At 46.4% G+C, this 19,880-nt stretch overlaps 1 protein-coding gene across 1 annotated transcript in view; it reads right to left on the reverse strand.

Annotated features, from left to right (window-relative positions):
- The window catches only part of GK5 (glycerol kinase 5), a 155,071-nt gene that overhangs the window by 45,422 nt on the left and 89,769 nt on the right, over positions 1-19,880 (reverse strand). Inside the window, exon 9 of the mRNA XM_078666415.1 lies at positions 10,427-10,487. Coding sequence (XP_078522541.1) covers positions 10,427-10,487 — 61 coding nt within the window. The remainder of the gene's footprint in view (positions 1-10,426; positions 10,488-19,880) is intronic.

Below are 19,880 nucleotides of genomic sequence, written 5' to 3' on the forward strand. Positions count from 1 at the left end.
TCTGGATGCTGCTCTTGTTGGGGACGATGCTTTCTGCACAATTGGTGATTCAGGCTTTGACATTTTTCACTCCCTGGGGTTGGTGGCAGTAGCAGGGTTGGGATTGTTGAGGGCATTCGCTCAGCTGATCTCTGAGATTTTGTTCCACCTAAGCATGGGGAGCGTTGGTCATCTTGTGGGGGTGGTGCAGGGGCTGAAGAGGCTGAAATGGGTGATGGAGTGATCAGTGCATGTGAGTTCTGTGGCATGGCTGTATTTGACAGTTGCTGGAGGTGAAAATTGGGTCCAGCATGTGTCCAGTGGTGTGAGTAGGCTCGTGGACAATCTGGGTAAATCCAAGGCTGCTCATACTGTCAAGGAGGTGTGTGGTGTTTATGTTGTTGGGGTCATTGATGTGGAAATTCAGGTCGCTGAGAAAGATGAGTCCTCGGAGTCTAAAGCTCGGGGCACAATTAAGTCTGCAATGGTGTTGCAGAAACTGGACCGCTGGCCTGGGGGTCGATAAGCGAGGGTGTCTCTGATGGTTGTCTTGTCATCCTTGTGGACCTTGAAGTTGAGATGTTCCATGGGTGTGGTGGTGGTGGTGGTGCACTGTATGGTCTCTTTGTGGATGTAGGCTGTTCCTCCTCCCAGCTTGTTGGTGCGGTCCTGGTGAGTGGTTTTATATCCACCAGGGGTTGCTGTGGCAATGTCTGGGGAGAATGTGGGGGTGAGCTGGGTCTTAGTGAGGAAGACTTAGGGGTCGATTCCAATTTCGGTTGGAAGGGCTCCGAATCGGATTCGGAATTGCGTAAACCGACCCGGAGTCCTTGTTTCTGACTGAATCGCTCAAAGTTCCAACGACCAATACGAAGCCTGGAAAGCCTTAGCGCTGACCGAATCGGTTCCAAAAGGCATTCGGAGAGATGGAGCCTTCTGGAGCGGATTTGTACAACTCTATGGACTAGGTTTTCTGAGCGAGCAAGTACGATGAACGATTCGGACATCCTTTCCGATTTGGTTTGCCCAGATCGAAAAGGCTTCCAGAATCAGTCTTTTTGGGGCCTGTAGCAGGCCCCCATTTACCCAGGCCCTTCCAAATTGGTCCCATGGGGGTACCCATGGGTCCCCTCTTCCCAACCATGCACAGTGTGGCAGGCACCATGGGGTGCCCACCATAGGGTGCACGATTATCCCCAACCACTCCTTTTGTCAATGCAAGCCTGTGTACGCGTTCGGTACACAGGCTCCCATTGAAGTCAATGGGAGTCCAACCAAATAGTATCAGGATGAATTTCCCTTCATTTTCTCTCAGTATTTTAATTACAATTGCGCCTGATAAGACAGGAGGCTAACGCATTATGCATAATTCATTACAGTTGCGCATAACACCTATTTCTGGAGATCTATTGACTTGTCTAGCTTGATGAACAACTAAAGCGCCCTCCTGAAGAAACCTACAGCGGACCCCAACGATCTCAAAAACTTCCGCCCCATCTCGCTCCTCCCTTTTCCTGCTAAAGTCATCGAGAAGATCGTCAACAGACAGCTGACCGCCTTCCTCGAGACGAACGGATCCCTTGACCCCTCGCAGTCCGGCTTCAGAGCCAACCACAGCACCGAGACCGCCCTCATCGCAGCCACCAACGACATCCGGACCCTGCTCGACAAGGGGGAAACAGTGGCCCTCATCCTCCTGGACCTCTCCGCTGCGTTCGACACGGTCTGCCAACGCACCCTAGTCCAGCGCCTCAGCAACATCGGTATCCAAGAGAAGGCACTGGAGTGGATCATCTCGTTCCTCGCCGGAAGAACACAAAGAGTCCGCCTCCCCCCGTTTCGCTCCGAGGCCACCGAAGTCATCTGCGTCGTCCCGCAAGGATCTTCACTCAGCCCCACCCTCTTCAACATCTACATGAAACCTCTCGCAGCCATCGCACGCCAGCACAACCTCAACATCATCTCTTACGCCGACGACACCCAGCTGATCCTCTCCCTCACCAGAGACCCCGACACCGCCAGAACCTGCCTACACGAAGGGATGAAAGACGTCGCCGAGTGGATGAAGGACAGCCGCCTGAAACTGAACTCAGACAAGACGGAAGTCCTCATCCTGGGATCTTCGCCCTCCGCCTGGGACGACTCCTGGTGGCCCCCAGCTCTGGGCACCGCAGCCAAGCCAACCGACCACGCACGCAACCTGGGCTTCATCCTGGACCCCTCCCTCTCGATGACCAGACAAGTCAACGCCGTCTCCTCATCGTGCTTCAACACCCTGCGTATGCTTCGCAAGATCTTCCGCTGGATCCCGACCGAGACCAGGAAGACTGTCACCCAGGCACTCGTCACCAGCCGACTGGACTACGGAAACGCCCTCTACGCCGGAACCACAGCCAAGCTACAGAAAAGACTCCAGCGCATCCAGAACGCCTCCGCCCGACTCATCCTTGATGTCCCCCGACGCAGCCACATCTCCAGCCACCTGAGGAACCTGCACTGGCTCCCCGTCAACAAGAGGATCACGTTCCGGCTCCTCACCCACGCACACAAGTCTGTCCTCGACCTGGGCCCCAAGTACCTCAACGACCGCCTGACCTTCTACACGCCCACCCGCCAGCTACGGTCCACCAGCCTCGCCCTCGCAGCCGTACCACGCATCCGAAGAGCCACCGCCGGAGGAAGATCCTTCTCTTACCTGGCTGCCAAGACTTGGAACTCCCTCCCCATCCACCTTCGGCTGACCCAGGACCATCTCGCCTTCAGGAAACAACTCAAGACCTGGCTGTTCGAGCAGTAGCATACACCTCCCCCCAAGCGCCTTGAGACCCTCCCGGGTGAGTAGTGCGCTATACAAATGGCATGATTGATTGATTGATTGATTAAAGAAAACGTCGAAATGGCCAATCAGTTAAAGTGGTTGATATATTTTAATAAGAATGCTTTACAATATCAGATTATATATTGTAGTATTATTAAACTGATGGACATGTAATGTGAATTATATGAAGTTTTTTTAAAACAGAAAATAAATTATATATAAAAAAAGGCCATCTTAACATCAAGGAGCCAACTTCAACTTTAGCATTTCTGCCACATGCTCGGTATGTGGGTCTAAAATATTTCTCTGTTTGCAGCCTGCCTATGTTTCGTATTTACAAGTCTAATGTGTGATTTTGCCATGTGCAGTTAAAAAATAGCTTGAGAAAGAAAATTTTGTTTTATTTGTTGCATTGCAGTACCGCACATTCAGCGTATGTATTGGAAAACAGTAAATCTAACCTACCTGAATTAAATGGAAAAAACAGGCTTTGATTAACTACTCACACCTCCTATGGGAAAATATGAAATCAAGGGCGCTGAAGATACTCAAAGGGTGCTGCGGATGAGATGCGAAGGGGGTGAGGCGGTCCTGGTCACAGGGTCAACATCCCACAAAGTCCTCTTGGTGCTGACAGAAGCCCATGCACCACAATCCTACTGATCGCCCTACGGTGTGGTCACAGACCAATCCTTCCTGGGCTGAAAGCATATACTCTGGGGGTCTCAGCTGCACTTCAATGACACTCCTGGGTTCAGCGCACTTGGGTGCAACTTTGAGTGTCAGGTCCAGGTATCTGGTGCTGCATGGCAGAGTTTGATGGGAGGTTGAAGATCTGGGCTACCAACTTGCCCCAGCAGACTTCTCAGCAGTTGTGTTCCTGTGCTGTGAGCAGGAGGCTAGCTGACTGACCCTTGGAGTCGCTTGACTTTGACTGGATCTAGAGAAGACTTCTCTTTGAGCAGGACAGAACAGGCACAGTCCACCTCCTTTGCTAGCCATCAGGTTCAACAGGTGCAGTCCACACTGGTATAGTCTTTATTTGCGGGCAGTCCTCCTTCGGTCCTTCTCCAATCCAGTCGAGATCAGAGTCTGGAGTGTCAGGGGTGCCTTACTTATGCTCAGAAAATGCACTTAGCGCAGGATGCATTTATTAGCCATTGGGCTACTAAGTTCCCTCCCACTCGATGACCACTTCAGGCGAAGTGTGGTATCCAGGCATTCCAGGATGCACCATTCTGCCCACTTCCAATATGGAAGGACCCCTCTCCCGACGTGTGGAGCTTCCTAGCCCAACTCAGAGGTGTGGCTCCCAAGGGGGCTACACACCCTGGAAAACCAGTTTGGCAACTCGTTTCCCCTTTCCTGTCCCTAGTGCCAGTATGTGTGCTCAAACAATGGAGCTGCCCCTCTCCCAACTGTCCCCCCATTTGCCCTTTGCCTTTAAAGCTTGCCTTTAGGGTGAACATCTATATTGGCGCCGCGGCCAGGGCGACTGACGCTGGAATCTGGGGACCACGGTTCGATCCCCGGCTCCGGCGGCAGGTTAGCCCAGCACCATGTAACTCTGGGCAATAGCTCGCTTAATCTTCCCGACGGCCCCCAGCGCCTAGAGACCCTTACGGGTGATTGTGCGCTTTACAAATGTGGACTTTATATTGCTTCCTGAATGGGGGAAGATATGTGTTATGTTATGTTAATAAGCTTTTAAAGCACACTTCTAACCAAAGGCGTCCTGGCGCTAGCCGATGCCTAACTGGTTCCCAGAAAAAAGGCTACTAAGAAAACAGCCAAGTTTTGAGCCCCCTCCTGAAGGAGAGGACCTCGGTATCATTCCTGAAATGTGACGGCAGACTGTTCCAAGCTTTAGCAGCACCGACGATGAAACTTCTGCTGCCCCAGGTGGCTTTTTTAACTCGAGGGACGACCACTTGCTTTGCCTCTGCGGATAGCAATGTTCTCCCGGGGACATATCATTGAAGACGTTTCCTCAAATAATCAGGGCCCCTCAAGTAACACCACCTCCAGTGGCAGGCCTCTATTGTTATCTTTCCTGGAAGTTGTTATCATGTCTTCCCAGGAGAGCAGAAAGCTGTCTGTAGGACAGACCCAGAGTACACCAGCAAATGGCCACTGGAAACCTTGGGTAACTAAAGAGGTAACTTCTAAAGTTGCACTTTGCCCACCAGTGACATTCAATTTAACCATTTAATCGGATATAATGCACTGATTCTTTTGATACCATACAGTACCTACTTTATTAGTCCCATTCAGTAGTTTGCAGGGCTGAGGTAGCAGCCTTTAACTCTGTACTTTCTAGTGGGGGTGTTAGCCTTTCCACAGTAAAAGCGAGAATTTGGGGTTTTACTTCTGGAACATGTAAAAGTACATGTTCCACTTTTTAACATAAAGCAACCTGATTTAGGGCCTTTTAGGACTATCTTAGAGGTGACTTACATTTATTAAAGAGTCCTGGGGCACAGTTTGAACAGTCTCTGCCAAGCACGTGCAACAACAAAACACTTCCGGTATAGGTCGCACTGCCCTAAAGCGATTTTCTATTCAATGCTCAAGCATCTTCTTCCTCATTTCCCTTTGTTTTTATTAACACCACAGTGCAGTGATGAAACAAGATAACAACACAATTCTCAAAAGATAATGAAGAATAAGCTACTTGATAAACACACACTCTTCCATCCAAAGCACTGCCATGGAGTAGCATGCTGAGGGCCTGAATTAGAGATTGGCAGATTGGTACTCTGTCACAAACATGATGGATATCCCGTCCGCCAAATACAAGTGCGTTATATGCTAAAGTAGAGTGGCCTATATTGGAAGTGTTTTATTGCCGTGTGTGCATGGCAGAGACCACTGAAAATATGCAGCAATGAGCTTGGAATAGCGTGATTAGAGCCTGATTTTGAATTCGGCGGGTAGGCACTCTTTCAAGTTTATTACAGTGTCCCTGTCTGCCAAACTCTAAATCAGGCCCTAAGTCCACAAATATACTTTGGCACCTTGTAACGAGTATGACGTTTTACATAAACACCACTACATAAAATATAGCAGCACAAAAAATAAAAACCCCAAACTGACACCGGATGACAGAGTTCTATGTTTGTACATGGACTAATTTCTTTATGTTTATGATCTTTAAGTTTCAATAAACTGTTTCAAAACCATGGTTGTTTGGCGCTTGTATTATACATGGCAGGTCATTCATAGTTGAAGGCCACAGATGAGCCTGGGCTGTGAAATTAACATTACCCAGAGTTAAATGAATTTATAGAGTTTGCTTGCTTGAAAAAATGTTCCTTAAATATTTATAGATAATTTTAATACACTTAATTGATCTTATATATTTTCCTGGAGAAGGCTCCATATTAAACATGAAACACATCAATATATTATAATTTGTGAGTATACAGTCGAGGATTGGACATTTGCTGGAAAAAATCCATTCCGAGTGCCCCAATGCAGGCCTGATTCAGCCCTGTTGCTTGTGGTGGTAAAAATTTAGATATTATTGCTAACAATCAGAGTCTTCTTATTTGATTAGTAATTCTGATTTGTTTTTACATAACTCTTCAAATCAATTTTTTATCATTTCTCCGTGCTTCAAACAATAGGTCTTGGAATGACTCAATTTAATGGCCCTCAATTTACTAACTCCAGTAGGATTGCCGGATGCTTTGGCTTGTCTATGGGTACAAACTCGATAAATTCAGCAATGATGGTCTTTCAAGAAATAACCAATAACCGCGTCTCTACTTTTCATGATGCTTGTCTTATGGTGTCAGTGCGGCCCTTGGCTTCACATTTAGTGAGCCAGGCGTACACGCAGTGCTTGTTCTGATTATAGCGGCTTTCCCGGTGCAAAGAGGGTGAGCTCCCAAGTGAGTAACTTTTGCTCTAACAGTAACTTTCTTCTTAGTAAATAACTAAAGTGGCTGAGGTCCAAGGACTGGCTCATGATTGAAATTCTGGGGACTGATTCAGTCCAGGGACTGATACTGCATGAAAGCCAGTGGAACACCTTGGTGGTGGTGGGGATTCAGTGTTGAGGGCGCTCCAACTCTTTGCCTAGTGTCCTTAGCTACAGACTTCTGACTTGCATCACTGAGCTTGTCCTTTGGTCTGCTGTTGTTCAGGTGGGTGCGTTGCGATTGCAGGTTGCGGAGAGCGTGCAAGGGTACCGCCTCAGACTTATCCAACCAGTACACCATTAGACTAAGAGGATACATACAAAACAGACATACTGTAGTCTAAGTTGGGTGAGGGACACCACCCTCCTTATGAAAACCAGGAAAGACTTACAGGGGTACTGCCTCAGATGTATCCAATCACTACACCAGTAGACTAAGAGGAATCCTTCACAACTTACATACTGCAATCCAAATAGGGTGAAGGACACCACCCTTCTTAGGGAAACTAGGAAAGACAAACTTGAATATTCCCCAGGCAGCAAGATAAGCAGAGCTGTGTGTCACAGTACGAGCACTGGCAGCAAAAAGTAGCTAGGCCGGCATGAAATAAAAAGATTTTACACAGGGCTACCCCTACCTGATCAGGTTCTTGAAGTGATGCGGAGGAATTTACTAAAATACGCAAACCTAACGTTTAAAAAGATTTGTCATACATCTAATTCAACAGCTAAACATCTTGTCATTAGTCCTTCGGTTTCCTTAGCTTTCCTTCCCAAGTATGTTAGTAGGGGTGCCACATTAAAATAATGAATGAAAAGGAATGGCTAGTCGGGACTGGTTATTTCCCTAATGTGCAAAAATGGCTATACAAAGTAACTTGGATTCATATAAGTAGGTCGCTATAGATGGTTGAGTGCATTATACAGGGCTGAGACAGGTATTTATCCGGTACTAGATGTACCATAGCTTTTCCCTCTATAAAAGTGCAGGTATACAGAACTATGCGTCATTAATGTCAGGTTTAAACAAATTGATTACTTGAGCCGAGCGGGATAGGGAACCAGCTAGTTACAACAATCCCTTGCAGCCCACCTGTTCGTTAAAAAATTACGTATTCAAGAGACGTTTTGCTTAAAAGCTAAGAATTTATCATGTTCTATAGTTAGAATTGGGAACCCCCACCAGATTACCCATCGTCCACCCAATATACTGATCATTTAAAAAAAAAAAATTCAATAACTGAGTTAGTCTAATGTTCAACATTGTTTTGCACAGGTCCATGGACTACACCAGAGAAGGCCGACAGGACCTAATTCCCCGGTCGAGGAACTCCTGTCTTAATAGAGATCGTCCTTGGGGCATCAGCATAGGACATATGCATACAATGTGGAGCAAAGTCTTGTTCCCCGGGTGGCATAAACTGCAGGACCGATCTTCTCCAAAGCCAACTATCCTCCATTTTGGCATAAGGTCCAGGGTGGGTATCTCTCCAAATCTTAAGGCAAGAAACAACTGTTTGGTCTTTTGGTGGAAGGGCGCAGCCAGCAGGGACGATTCTCTTAAAATAGAATATGATTTCAGCACCACCCACCCGTGGCGGCACCTAGACAGGCTTTCCTTCTCAACTGTCCAGCTTTGCAGTCTGGTTGATTTATTTACATGTTTCTTGAAGGTTTGCCCAGAGATATTAGAAATCCACAAATCTCCAAATTAAAGCAACCGAATACTATTTTCTAAATGTTTCTTGTAAAGGCCATTTCCCCATTGTAAGTTAATTTCAGACCAGACTAAATTGGCCAGGGTGTTTTCTGCTGCTCCTTGGAGACAAAGCTTTATGAACGCCGCCGGCCTAGCGAGAGTCTGTTTTTTGAGTAAAAATTCTAGCCTGAGCTGTGCAGGCGAGACCGACCAAGGGAGCCTAAAGGTTTGTTTATAAGCGCTTATCAATAGTTTGTCTAGCAAAGGCGCCTCATCACCTAGCATTATCTCTGATCCATATGCGAGGGTTGGCAACAGTTTAGGTTTCATGACTGTTCCCGTAGGTTTAAGATCATGGCCGTGAATGGATCTGGCCAGTGACGAGAAGCGTAATTAAGAGCCTGTGCTTTTGCTCTTATCGCCTTCTTTTGAGAAATAAAGGAGCCATTTACGTCTATTGTCACTCCTAAGTGTACATAGAGTTTAACCTCCATAATTCTATTTCCCTTGATAAACCATTTTTGATTTTTCTTGGAGGGCAGATCACATACCATAACACTCGTTTTAGAAATATTTATTTCCAGGCCGGTATTTTCAATATAGGTTCTGAGGGAATTAAGCAGCCTTTGAAGGCCTATTAGAGTGTTGCTAGACAATACCATATCGTCAGCATAGAGGATGTGCAACATTTGTTCTTCTCCTATGCTCGGTGCATGGGCCTTCTGTTCATCAAGATCTGTGGAGAGGTCTGCCAAGAACAAATTAAAATGAAGGGGGGCTAGAACACAGTCCTGTTTTACACCAGTTGTTGTTTGCACCTTCTTTGATACGTACGACCCACCTACAACTGTAAGAGGGGCACACTGACATTTCCTGGTGCAAAATTGGTTGATGGCAAGAAGCCCACTACTCTATTTTAGCAGGGACAAATACAGGCAAATAAGACAGACACTGCTGTAGTATTTTCTCTATGGAGTTGATAAACTAACTGATATGTTGCAGACTTACCCTAAGATGCACACAAGAGATGCACAATCCCTCACAGGGAGGAGCCTTTTATGCGCTGTTTAGCTTTTTTGGAGATTACTGGTGCTGAGCGGCGATTGCACCAAAACTGCTTAGAGGGAAATGGAAGCCATCTTATCATGCCTTTATGGCTAAATGGGGGCCAAAGTAACCATCCTCACTTGGGAAGATGTAGCTGGTTTAGTTGTAATGGAAAACAAAATCTGATCAAGCAATGGAAACCCTTCTCTTCACGTTTCCCAGAGTCACTCCCCATCTCTGCTCTCTGTTACAGGCAAGACCGCATGTCCCCCAGTCCAAGAGTTTAGGTAAGCCAGATGAGGGAGGAACCATGGTGCCTGGGAGTGGAAAGTTTGCAATGCTTTAGGCCTAAGCCAATGAGAAGACAGTGGTGTTGGTGCAGACACTATCTACTGAGGATTTGTAGTTACTGCAGGAATGGAAACCAGTTGGAAGAGGGGAAAGCAAGCACCTGAAGTAGGAGGCAGTGTCGGATTCTGGAGCCAGAAGTGAAAGAACCCGTGCCCCAGTTGTAAGACTCTCCATAGTTAATTAAAAAAGAACTCCTTAACATGAAAATAACTCCTTTGCAAAAATCTCAATGCCATCAGCAACTTTGCTTCCCCTTCAATATACCTAAGACTTGAGAGGAAGCCTCTATGGGATTGGTAGGAGTGCACCTGTATTGAACAGGTGTATGAGAGGGGTAAAAGGCCCTGAATCCCCCAGTCATGATCAATGACAGGTAGAGGAAACCACTTCCACAACAGTACCCTGGCCAGTTCACCTGCTTCCAGCTTTAAGTTTATCAGATAAACTGACTAACTAGTTAGAAGTGCTTTGTATGCCATTCAAAATTCCGTAAATAGAAATTAATCTCTATACATGTTTCGTTGTTGTCACCAACAGAGAATTGTGAAGGTGTTGTATGCCTACAGTTCAACAGGTTTCTCTCATGCATCGGTTGACGTGTACTTACCAAAGCCCTTACTGGTATGGGTACACCAAATATACTTGCATCGACTGATCCAAAGTTGTGACTGAAAGTGAAAAACAAAAGGTGCATTAAATCAGTCATGAAAGTGCCTGTGTACTTAAGTGCAGCCAGGGTTAAACTAAGCAATGTTTAACAGGTAGCAAAATACAGTTGAATATTAGCAGCACCTGTTAGGGGCACAAATGAGCAAGATTGGTGTTCTGAAGAGTCCAGAGGCCATACTACACATAGTGCCCTGGGGGGAAAAAAGGGTGTGTGCATCTGCTTTTTGCACCCAACACTATGGTATTATAGAACGGGGCTGCAGATGCTTGTGCTGCCAGTTCTGTAATAATGATAGCACTGGCGCACACAGAGCACTATCCTGAAACAGCGTTCATCGATTTGCATGGGGGTGTGGCCCGATGATAATGAGGGACTAACTGTGCTTCTGAGCCCGCAACGTATTACCTTTGCAAACGCAGGGGGAAACATGCCTTAGAAGGCACACTGACATTGTGGCACAAAGAGATTGCCCACTGTCAGTGCACCCCTTGTGGGCAGTTCTCACGAGGGGTCAAAAGGAGTATCATTGCCCCCATTTCACCCACGCATTCCCCTGCAGGTGGGTACAGTCACTCACTGTAACCGCCTGCAGGGGGATCTGTAACCTCTCTTTCAAGTACAGGCGGAATGCCACCTGCACAGTTAAATCTGATGCGGCTTTGAAGCAGCCAGTCTGTTTTTTACTGAATACACTGCTCCAGGAGAGCGAAGGTTTGTGGCTCACCAGAGTGCAGTGCATTCCTTGTAATAGGATGCACTGTCCCTTTTGGGGCCTGCCGCACCTGCTTAAAGGTACACTGTCGCAGAAACAAGCACAGTGCACCCTATATGTAATACGAGCACAGGGCACATAAAAGTGTCCCTTTAAGGAAAAGAATTTAAGTTATTGCAGATACGAACCGATAGTTTTTCACTCTTTGAGGGCATTCTTTATTCATAGGACATATCGTTCTTTCATTTTATGCAATCTTCGATGTTATTATTATGGTTAGATTGTAATAATATGCTGACAAACTAAACTTAAATGTAACAAGCATTGGCATAGCCAATAGGTCTCACCTTTGGGACCTTATAAGTGTTTAGTTATCCAGCACAATATCCTTGGTGCAACAACATCAAGTGCTGCATGGCTAAACACTTATAAGGTCCCAAAGGTGAGACCTATTGGCTATGCCAATGCTTGTTTTGAGTGAGTGGCTAGTGTATGTATGCCACTGTGAGGTAGAGATGCTGTGAGTGCTTTTACAGGAGCCCCTGTGACATTGTGTCTCTTCAAAATGTATCTTGGGTCTGGTGTAGTACTTATAGCCCCTATTCCCGTCTTCTCGCACCCAATGCATCCTTAAATGTCCCATGTACATTCCCATTACCCCTGCCCTCCAGTGACACTTTACCTGTCACAGGTGGTGGTGGTGGACGTGGTGGTGATGGATGTGGTGGTGGTGATGGATGTGGTGGTGGTGGATGTGGTGGTGGATGTGGTGGTGGTGGATGTGGGGGTGGTGGATGTGGGGGTGGTGGATGTGGGGGTGGTGGATGTGGGGGTGGGGGTGGTGGATGTGGGGGTGGTGGATGTGGGGGGGGTGGTGGTGGTGGTGGACGTGGTGGTGGTGGACGTGGATGTGGTGGTGGTGGACATGGTGGTGGTGGTGGACGAGGTGGTGGTGGACGTGGTGGTGGTGGACGTGGTGGTGGTTGTGGACGTGGTGGTGGTTGTGGATGTGGTGGTGGTTGTGGACGTGGTGGTGGTTGTGGTGGTGGACGTGGTGGTGGATGTGGTGGTGGTGGACGTGGTGGTGGTGGACGTGGTGGTGGACGTGGTGGTGGTGATGGACGTGGTAGTGGTGGACGTGGTGGTGGACGCGGTGGTGGTGGACGTGATAGATAGTGGTGGTGGACGTGGTGGTGGTGGATGTGGTGGTGAACGTGGTGGTGGATGTGGTGGTGGTGGACATGTTGGTGGTGGATGTGGTGGTGGTGGATGTGGTGGTGGTGGATGTGGTGGATGTGGATGTGGTGGATCTGGACGTGGTGGACATGGTGGTGGACGTGGTGGTGGTGGTGGATGTGGTGGATACGGTGGTGGTGGTGGACATGGTGGTGGAGGTGGAAGCGGTGGTGGTGGCAGTGGTGGTGGATGTGGTGGTGGACCTGGTGGTCGTGATGGTGGTGGTGGACATGGAGGTTGTGGTAGATGTGGTGGTGGACGAGTTGGTGGTGGACATGGTGGTGGTGGTGGACGCGGTGGTGGTGGTCGCGGTGGTGGTGGATGCGGTGGTGGTGGTGGTGGACGAGGTGGTGGTGGACGTGGTGATGGTGGTGGACGTGGTGATGATGGACGTGGTGATGGTGGTGGATGTGGTGGCGGACATGGTGGTGGTGGTGGACGTGGTGGTGGATGTGGTGTTGCATTCTTTAAAGCTAGGGTATGTTGGAACATCACCAGACCGTGATTTTCTAATGAGGAAAGGGGCCGTGAAAGGACCAGAGATACGAGAGACCAGGCGAAATGCTAACTGTATACCTGTGGGAGATGGGGAGGAAAATAACTTTCAGTTGTACTTGAATGGTGCACTTATGACTGAGTAAGCGTGTCTTTTTAATCAGCTGGAATATAAACAATTAAAAGTAAAACTTTGCAAAACAAAAAAAAAAAGTTTCATGTTTCATGTGCGAGGGCTGCTTTTTTTTCGGGCCACATTCAAAACTTTGTTTGTTTATTTAAATTGTGCGCACACACTCAATGGCTGCTTTCAGGGGACTGGGCATGAGGACATTGGAAGGAGCTGCAGCTGTTAGAAGTATGGTGGACAAACAAATAAATCAAAGTTATTTTTTCCCTTATTGATCCTAAGAAATGTGGCCTCATTGAAACGGTGCTTTAAATTGGTACCAGTACATCTTGTGCGAGTGGTTTGCTTACTATTTATAGCAGCAATTTAAACATAGAGGTTTTATGAGCTGCCAGCCACATGGAGCTGGAATGCAGAGCACTGGAAGTGGGACAGAATGCAACAAAGAACACACCTACAGCCCTTAAACAAAGAAATATATGGCTTTGACGAAAGGAAAGGCATTGTTAGACGTGAGGTATAAATCTGAGTTGAAAGGAATGACCAGTTTGTGTTTTGTAAATCATCCATTCGTGTTTGTCACAAACGACTAAGTCTAATTAAATGAAGCTGTTTTACTAAATGATTTGCATGGTACTGCAACTTTACAAGGGAAGATGTTTTAGTTTTGTTGTAGATATGCTTTATCGTCATTGGAGTCTAACGATTTAATTGATATTACAGGAGAGAGGGAAATTAGCAACAAGCGCGCGCGAGAAAAGCATTGGCCGTGCGGGCGACGAAAGTGAAAGTGCATCGCGATAGTGATGCACTCAATTGCCCATGACGGAGAAAAGACAGATGGCGGCTGTGCGCGTGCACGCGATCGTGAACGCAAGCTTGAGGCAGCCTCTGGTAGCACTTTGAAAACCCCCTTACTAAAAGTCGAGCAAGCAGCGCATGCGCTGCTCTAGGCTCGACCTAAAAAGCAGAAACGGTTACTGCTTTTTTCAACAGGGCAAACCCATTGCAAGAGGTGAAGGAAATGTTCATGCCTCACAAATGACTACATAAAAAGTCTGGTGATTTACATACTAGGTTTACATTAATCAAAATTCGTTGGTCCAAAGTATTCTATTCCATGGACAGTGCCAAAAACATGGTCCACCAAACTAGCACTAAAGAAGAAAATAAGCACAATTTCAAAAAGTGAACATCTAAATGAAGATACTTAATATAAAATCAAAACAATGTTGAGGCGAAAGAAAAGAATCCACACCCACTTACAGCCACTTATGTGGTGCAGCAGACAGCAGAAAAGACTGCCCCAGAACCAAATGTGGTCAATGCCTAGTGAATTTGTTGTTTCCAGGCACCTGTGCAATGACGGGCAGAAGATGTCTGCTATGCTGAAAGTCAAGGGAGGAGGTGAGACGTCCCAGAAGACTTTCGGATTGCTTAGTATGTGAGGATGCTCCGCCTTTCCTCTATTTGCCCCCAAAACCTTTACAGCAGTGCGGGGACAGTGTAGTGGGACGTCTGGAGGAGGTAGTGTTTTTTGCAGGAAAGTGAAGGATGGTCCATTGTAGAGATGGTGAGCTAGCGGCCAATTTGTACAAGGGCTCCCAGGCCTCGATAGCAGCCACCATGGACAAAGAGCATGGCTAAATCCAGGGCGGCAGCTGGGATGGAAAGGAAGATGAGAGACTGTTCAGCTCTCCCCAGGGGCTGGAAAAGGGAAGATGTAACCAGAAAGACAGGCCGGTCCACTGGCAAGAAGGATATGTATCACTATAGACCAATTGGGAAGAAATTTTGTAATAAACATGCCACATTGGCATCTCCTTGGACAGGAGAATTTTGATTTCTGGATGGGAAAATGTTGATGAACAACGTAAACACGAATTGTCAGAAGATGCATTATGATGGCTCAAATTAAGTGAAAGGCAAACCAGATATGAACACTGCTCTCCCTCTACCAAAGACATCATCTATCTTCAGTCTCTAATCAACAACCACCTGAGCAATAAAGTGCAAACTGACCCAGACAGAGCAATGAACTATCATCATCAGTTGGCCTGGAAGAAGAAACTGAGTGGCCTCAACATTTCTGATATCGCAAAGAATCGGTCAAAAAGCCTAGTTTGTGACCGTGTATACTGTAATGGAAGGGGCAAAAAAACTCCTGAACACGTTTATTTTGAGGTTATCCTTCTTTATTTGGGCTTTCTTCATCTCATTGCATCTTTTTTGGTTGCTCCTGTTAACTTATTCTCAGAGGCTCCTCTGAAAATGGCTTCCTCACTTTACCCTGTTTTGTCTCTGATGGTCCTAGCTGACATTCTTAGCTTGATTATGCACTTCTCTATAGTCCGGATACAATGAGCCTTCCCTTTAATTTCAAAGGAGTGACCAGAACAATGTGTTCATCTACAGTGAATTTTCTTATGTTGCAGATAATTGGTAATTTGCTTCATTGCTTCTCCTTCGTTGAGCGTTGCTTCTGAACAATCTTTCAGTAAACTGATCTTAATTCCCTAGAAGTCAACATTCATCAGATTCCTGAATCCTTTCATCAGGCTTTCGTAGAGCAAGAAAGAATCCCTTCTACCCACTATGTCATGTATTTGATGGATTTATCTACTTTGAGATTATAGTACTTGGTGACCTTGTACGACAGATAATAACAATGAAGCCACTTCCTTAGTTTTCTTATGCACTTATTTTGAACCACTTCTCAGTCTTTTTTTTCCAGTGTATTGCATAGTTAGTTTACCAACAAAGTATTGCCTGTCCCAGCATATGGGCAGAGCCTGAAACATGTTCCTATACATTTCACCTGGATTTGTTTTTCTTTTAGAAGAACATTGGTGAGAAGGTAAATTAATATATTGAAAAGGATATGCAATTTAAAATTGTGCTCCTTTAATTTGTTCCTAAGTTTTAGAGGTAATCTCTTGTGTCTGCTATGCTCAGCATTTTAAATCTAGTGTACATCTTATAAATCCTACAAAATGATGATAGACCACCACAGTGCGCATCATTTGCGCACAAAATATTGTTAAGTGTAAAAGCGAGCAAAATAATCTGGGAATCACTATTTTATGTTGCAAAAAAAACTGAGGGGGCATGAATATTCCGATAAAATACTAAGCAGGTCCGTTTGCTTTTTCAATGGGTCCTATAAAGAAAAGTTAACTTTTTTCTGATATTTATAGGTTTAACTCCGGAGCGGCTCATGTCGTAGAAAAGACGTGGAGGGAGTCGGGGGAGTGGAGGAATGGAGACAACGGAGACAAATAGGAAAAAATGCAAAAAGATCATACCTGCCACCCTCCAGCATTGTGTTGCGCTCTTCTGCTCCTCTCCTGTCCTCTCCTCTCCGCTGCAGGCAGGCACAGGCTCCCACCCAGCCCTGCGGCTCATGAATGAGAGCAGCTTCAGGATTGGCCTGAGCGCCGATGATTTGCGCTCCAGGACAAACTGGGAGCTTGTGCCTGCTCTTTCTAACCACAGCAATGCAGCTGGAGTTGGAGATGGCTTCACTACACATGTGGGTTTGGCCCGCCTCAGACAGCCGGCCAAACCCACATGCGCGGCGAAGGCAGTGCCCTCCAGCCCGTCACCATCCTGACCCTACCCCCAACACTCGGCACAAGAATAATAAAACAATAATAAAATGGGTTATAAACCCATTTTATTTTTCACATTTTTTAAAGTGTTGGCAGGGAGGGGAGGGGGACTACGCTCCGCAGGAGCCGGCACTGGTTTAACAAATGCATTTTTACTTGTCCTGAACTCAATATTGTAAATGAAGTGCAGTACGCTAAGGGATGATGAAATGAAATCCACCACCCAAGACCTTTTTTGATGACCAGACAGTATTTTATTACAGTCTTTTATTTCTAGGTAATTAGCTCCATTAATGCAAACATACTACTCTTGTGTCTAATTACTAATAAACAAACTGCCTCAAAGAAAATGATCATGCTTAATTGTTAACCTGTAACTTGAAATGTGTTCTCAATAAATTGTAACAAAATGAAATGTATTATGTGTTTGAGACTGTTCTTATGTGAAGAGCTGTCAACCGATTGGGTCCAGTCCATGCTATGTATAATTGAAAAATAAATTAATAAAAATAGGAGTAAGTGCATGGCACTTGAGTACACTCAGTTCCTTGATGAAACATGGGGTACTTTAGTCCTCATGGAAAGGCACACATTTGTCTCTTTAGAGGAGTGCACCAGTCCTGGGACAGGCTCTTCAGGCCAGGTTTGTCATGATGGGACACTCGGATTTCCTGAAGGTGGACCTGCATGTGGGGTAAGAGGATCCTAAATCCTTAACTTTGAGGAGTGGCATGCACAAAAGGCTCAGCCCAATGCTGCTCTGCTCGGAAAGAGGATTAATAAAATGTGGCAGGCGAAAGTAACAGCTGCAGTTACTGTGGATGTTCATCAAGAATTTTCGATATTAACACTGGATTTTGGAGCTGGTGGTCTGTCTCCTTTGGTAGAAACTTCAGAGCTGGAGAGTCAAGTCACTGTCGGATGTGTATGGAGGTTTGGGGAGGACTGCCAGAACCCCGTCGGATCATATTATGTGACTTTAATCTGAGAACTCTGATGCGTTTTGAACAGCTTGTGTGTGATGCAACCCTTTTCCCTTTCCTTTTGCTTTGATATGGTTATATTAAGTGGAAACGTCTTGTGCATTTGGAGGTCCAAAGGGGGTCGCGTTACATCGTGTAATTATGCCCTTGGGACGAGTCAGGTCCACAATTGTGTAGGTAATGTTGCCCTCCCAGAGGGGCATGGTGTTTAATGTCCTCTGGTACGGCCCTAACACAATATCTATGCTATGCCGAAAAGCCACCTCAGGTTAGGGGGATGGAGTGTGTGCCTTGTTGTGTATGTGGTGAGTATTATTCACTGTCATCTTGGACCTTACAAGTCTCCAGTAGATCATCCTAGACTAGAGCAAGAGGCCATTTACGTAGACCTCAGTATTCTTCTCTGCGTAACGCATTACTTTCTGCTGCGCCCCAGCGTAGGACCTCGTCCCGCAAGCATGATACGAGGGGCACCCTGAGGGATTTCCAGCATCTGGTAATATAACGCTTGGCCAGAAGGAGCGCCAAGTCCACAAACCTTGCTATGGTTTTAGCTCATTTACCGCAGCGCAAATTCTGCCGCAGTGTGGGAGTTCTATTAAGTGGGCGGGGCTGCGTCGGCCAACGGACGTGCGCAGCACTACCAAGGTAGTGCTCGTGACGGCCGTTGGTCAATGCACGCACGCAAGGGGTTAAAATTCTTACACCTATGGTATAGGCCCAAGAGGCAGTGTTCAACTCTATCCCAACAGGTAACACCTGTAAGTGCCAAAAATGCGCTAACTATATTCACCCAGTCAGGTGTCAGTGAAGGCATGCCCGTAACATGTGCAACAGATCTGCGGAACCGGCTTGACACCGTGGGCAGTTAGGTGAGGCTGCAGGGAAGATTTTGTGAAGTTTTAACTGTGTCAGATATGCCCTGTGTAAAAGAGAAAATTGGATGAATTTAACTTGTGAATTGCGGTGGATCTTACTTGGATATTCCAGGATAAAGCACCACTTCTTACCATGCAAGGTGCGGGTCAAATCCTCCTCCCATTTAGCTCGTAGAGGTTCCAAAAATGTATGTAAATGGGTATTTATTGCTCAATATAGCCTCTTAACCAGGTATCCACCATGACCCATTTCATACACTGGTTGTATTAGTGTGTGTGTATCTGGCTCCGTCCCCGTTCGGGCCCAGTGTGTATGGACTTATCGAAGAAGGTTGGCATGTGTCAGGAAAAGTGAATCCAGCAGACCATGGAGTAGTGTAAAGTCATGATGGCTCATTAGTCCACACTCCGCAAACAGATCCCCACCGTTGCAATCCCCTCACTTTCCTAGGATGATAGCCTAGTGGGCAGACTTCCCTCAGTGGTATACTAGGGGTGTGATTCAGGGGTGAATTTGCGTACCAGAGAGCACATCTCCAGTATGCTAGTGCATTGCGAGCAGTAGTGGGAGATAAGTGGGTTGCACTGCTCCTTGTAGTAATAATATATGAAGCGTGCCCAATTGCAACATATGTTGTGTATAGCCGATTTCGCTTAAGTGGAAACCCGCCAACCAGTAGGACAGCCATTGTAGTAGCCCCACTAAGTAATAAGCTTTGAAGTCAGGGGCGCCCCCTCCAGGTGGCTATTGCATTTTGAGTAAGACAACCCTACGCCGTCTTGTGCCCCATATCAATTCAATCAGTATAGAATTTATTGTTTTGAAAATCGATGTGGAGGCAAGGACAAGTAAGTTAATAAAGTAGCACAACAGATGAGACAACATCCCAATCTAAGCCAGTGTTATCCAGCCCGCTATGACAGAGGCAGTCTGATCCAACATTTTATTTGGGATTTCAGCGATGTGATAGCTCTTATTAGGTTCCCGTCTATTAAATTCAAAGTGGTCTGTATGTCTGGATGCCCAGACATTAGAATGTGTGGTGTGCCACATGTACGTTGTGTGCACCTAAGAGCTGTGTATCGCATTCCAGGTTATCCTGGAATGAGAATGCATGGGATTTGGCAAGGCTGACTCGAAGACCGGCAGGTCACTGAACGATTGAAGTATGTTAGATAAAGGTGTCAAGTCTACATTAAGGACAGATTTATAAAATCATATTATCTGCATACATGGAGGTGGTGTGGATCAGAGGCCCCTCTGGAATTCCCAGAGCCATCAGCCACCAACCGGAGACATTGCACCAAGGGTTCCATTGCTAAGATGAAAAATAGAGCCGATAGTG

The sequence above is a fragment of the Lissotriton helveticus genome, chromosome 11, assembly GCF_964261635.1.
Source record: "Lissotriton helveticus chromosome 11, aLisHel1.1, whole genome shotgun sequence".
NCBI lineage: Eukaryota > Metazoa > Chordata > Amphibia > Caudata > Salamandridae > Lissotriton > Lissotriton helveticus.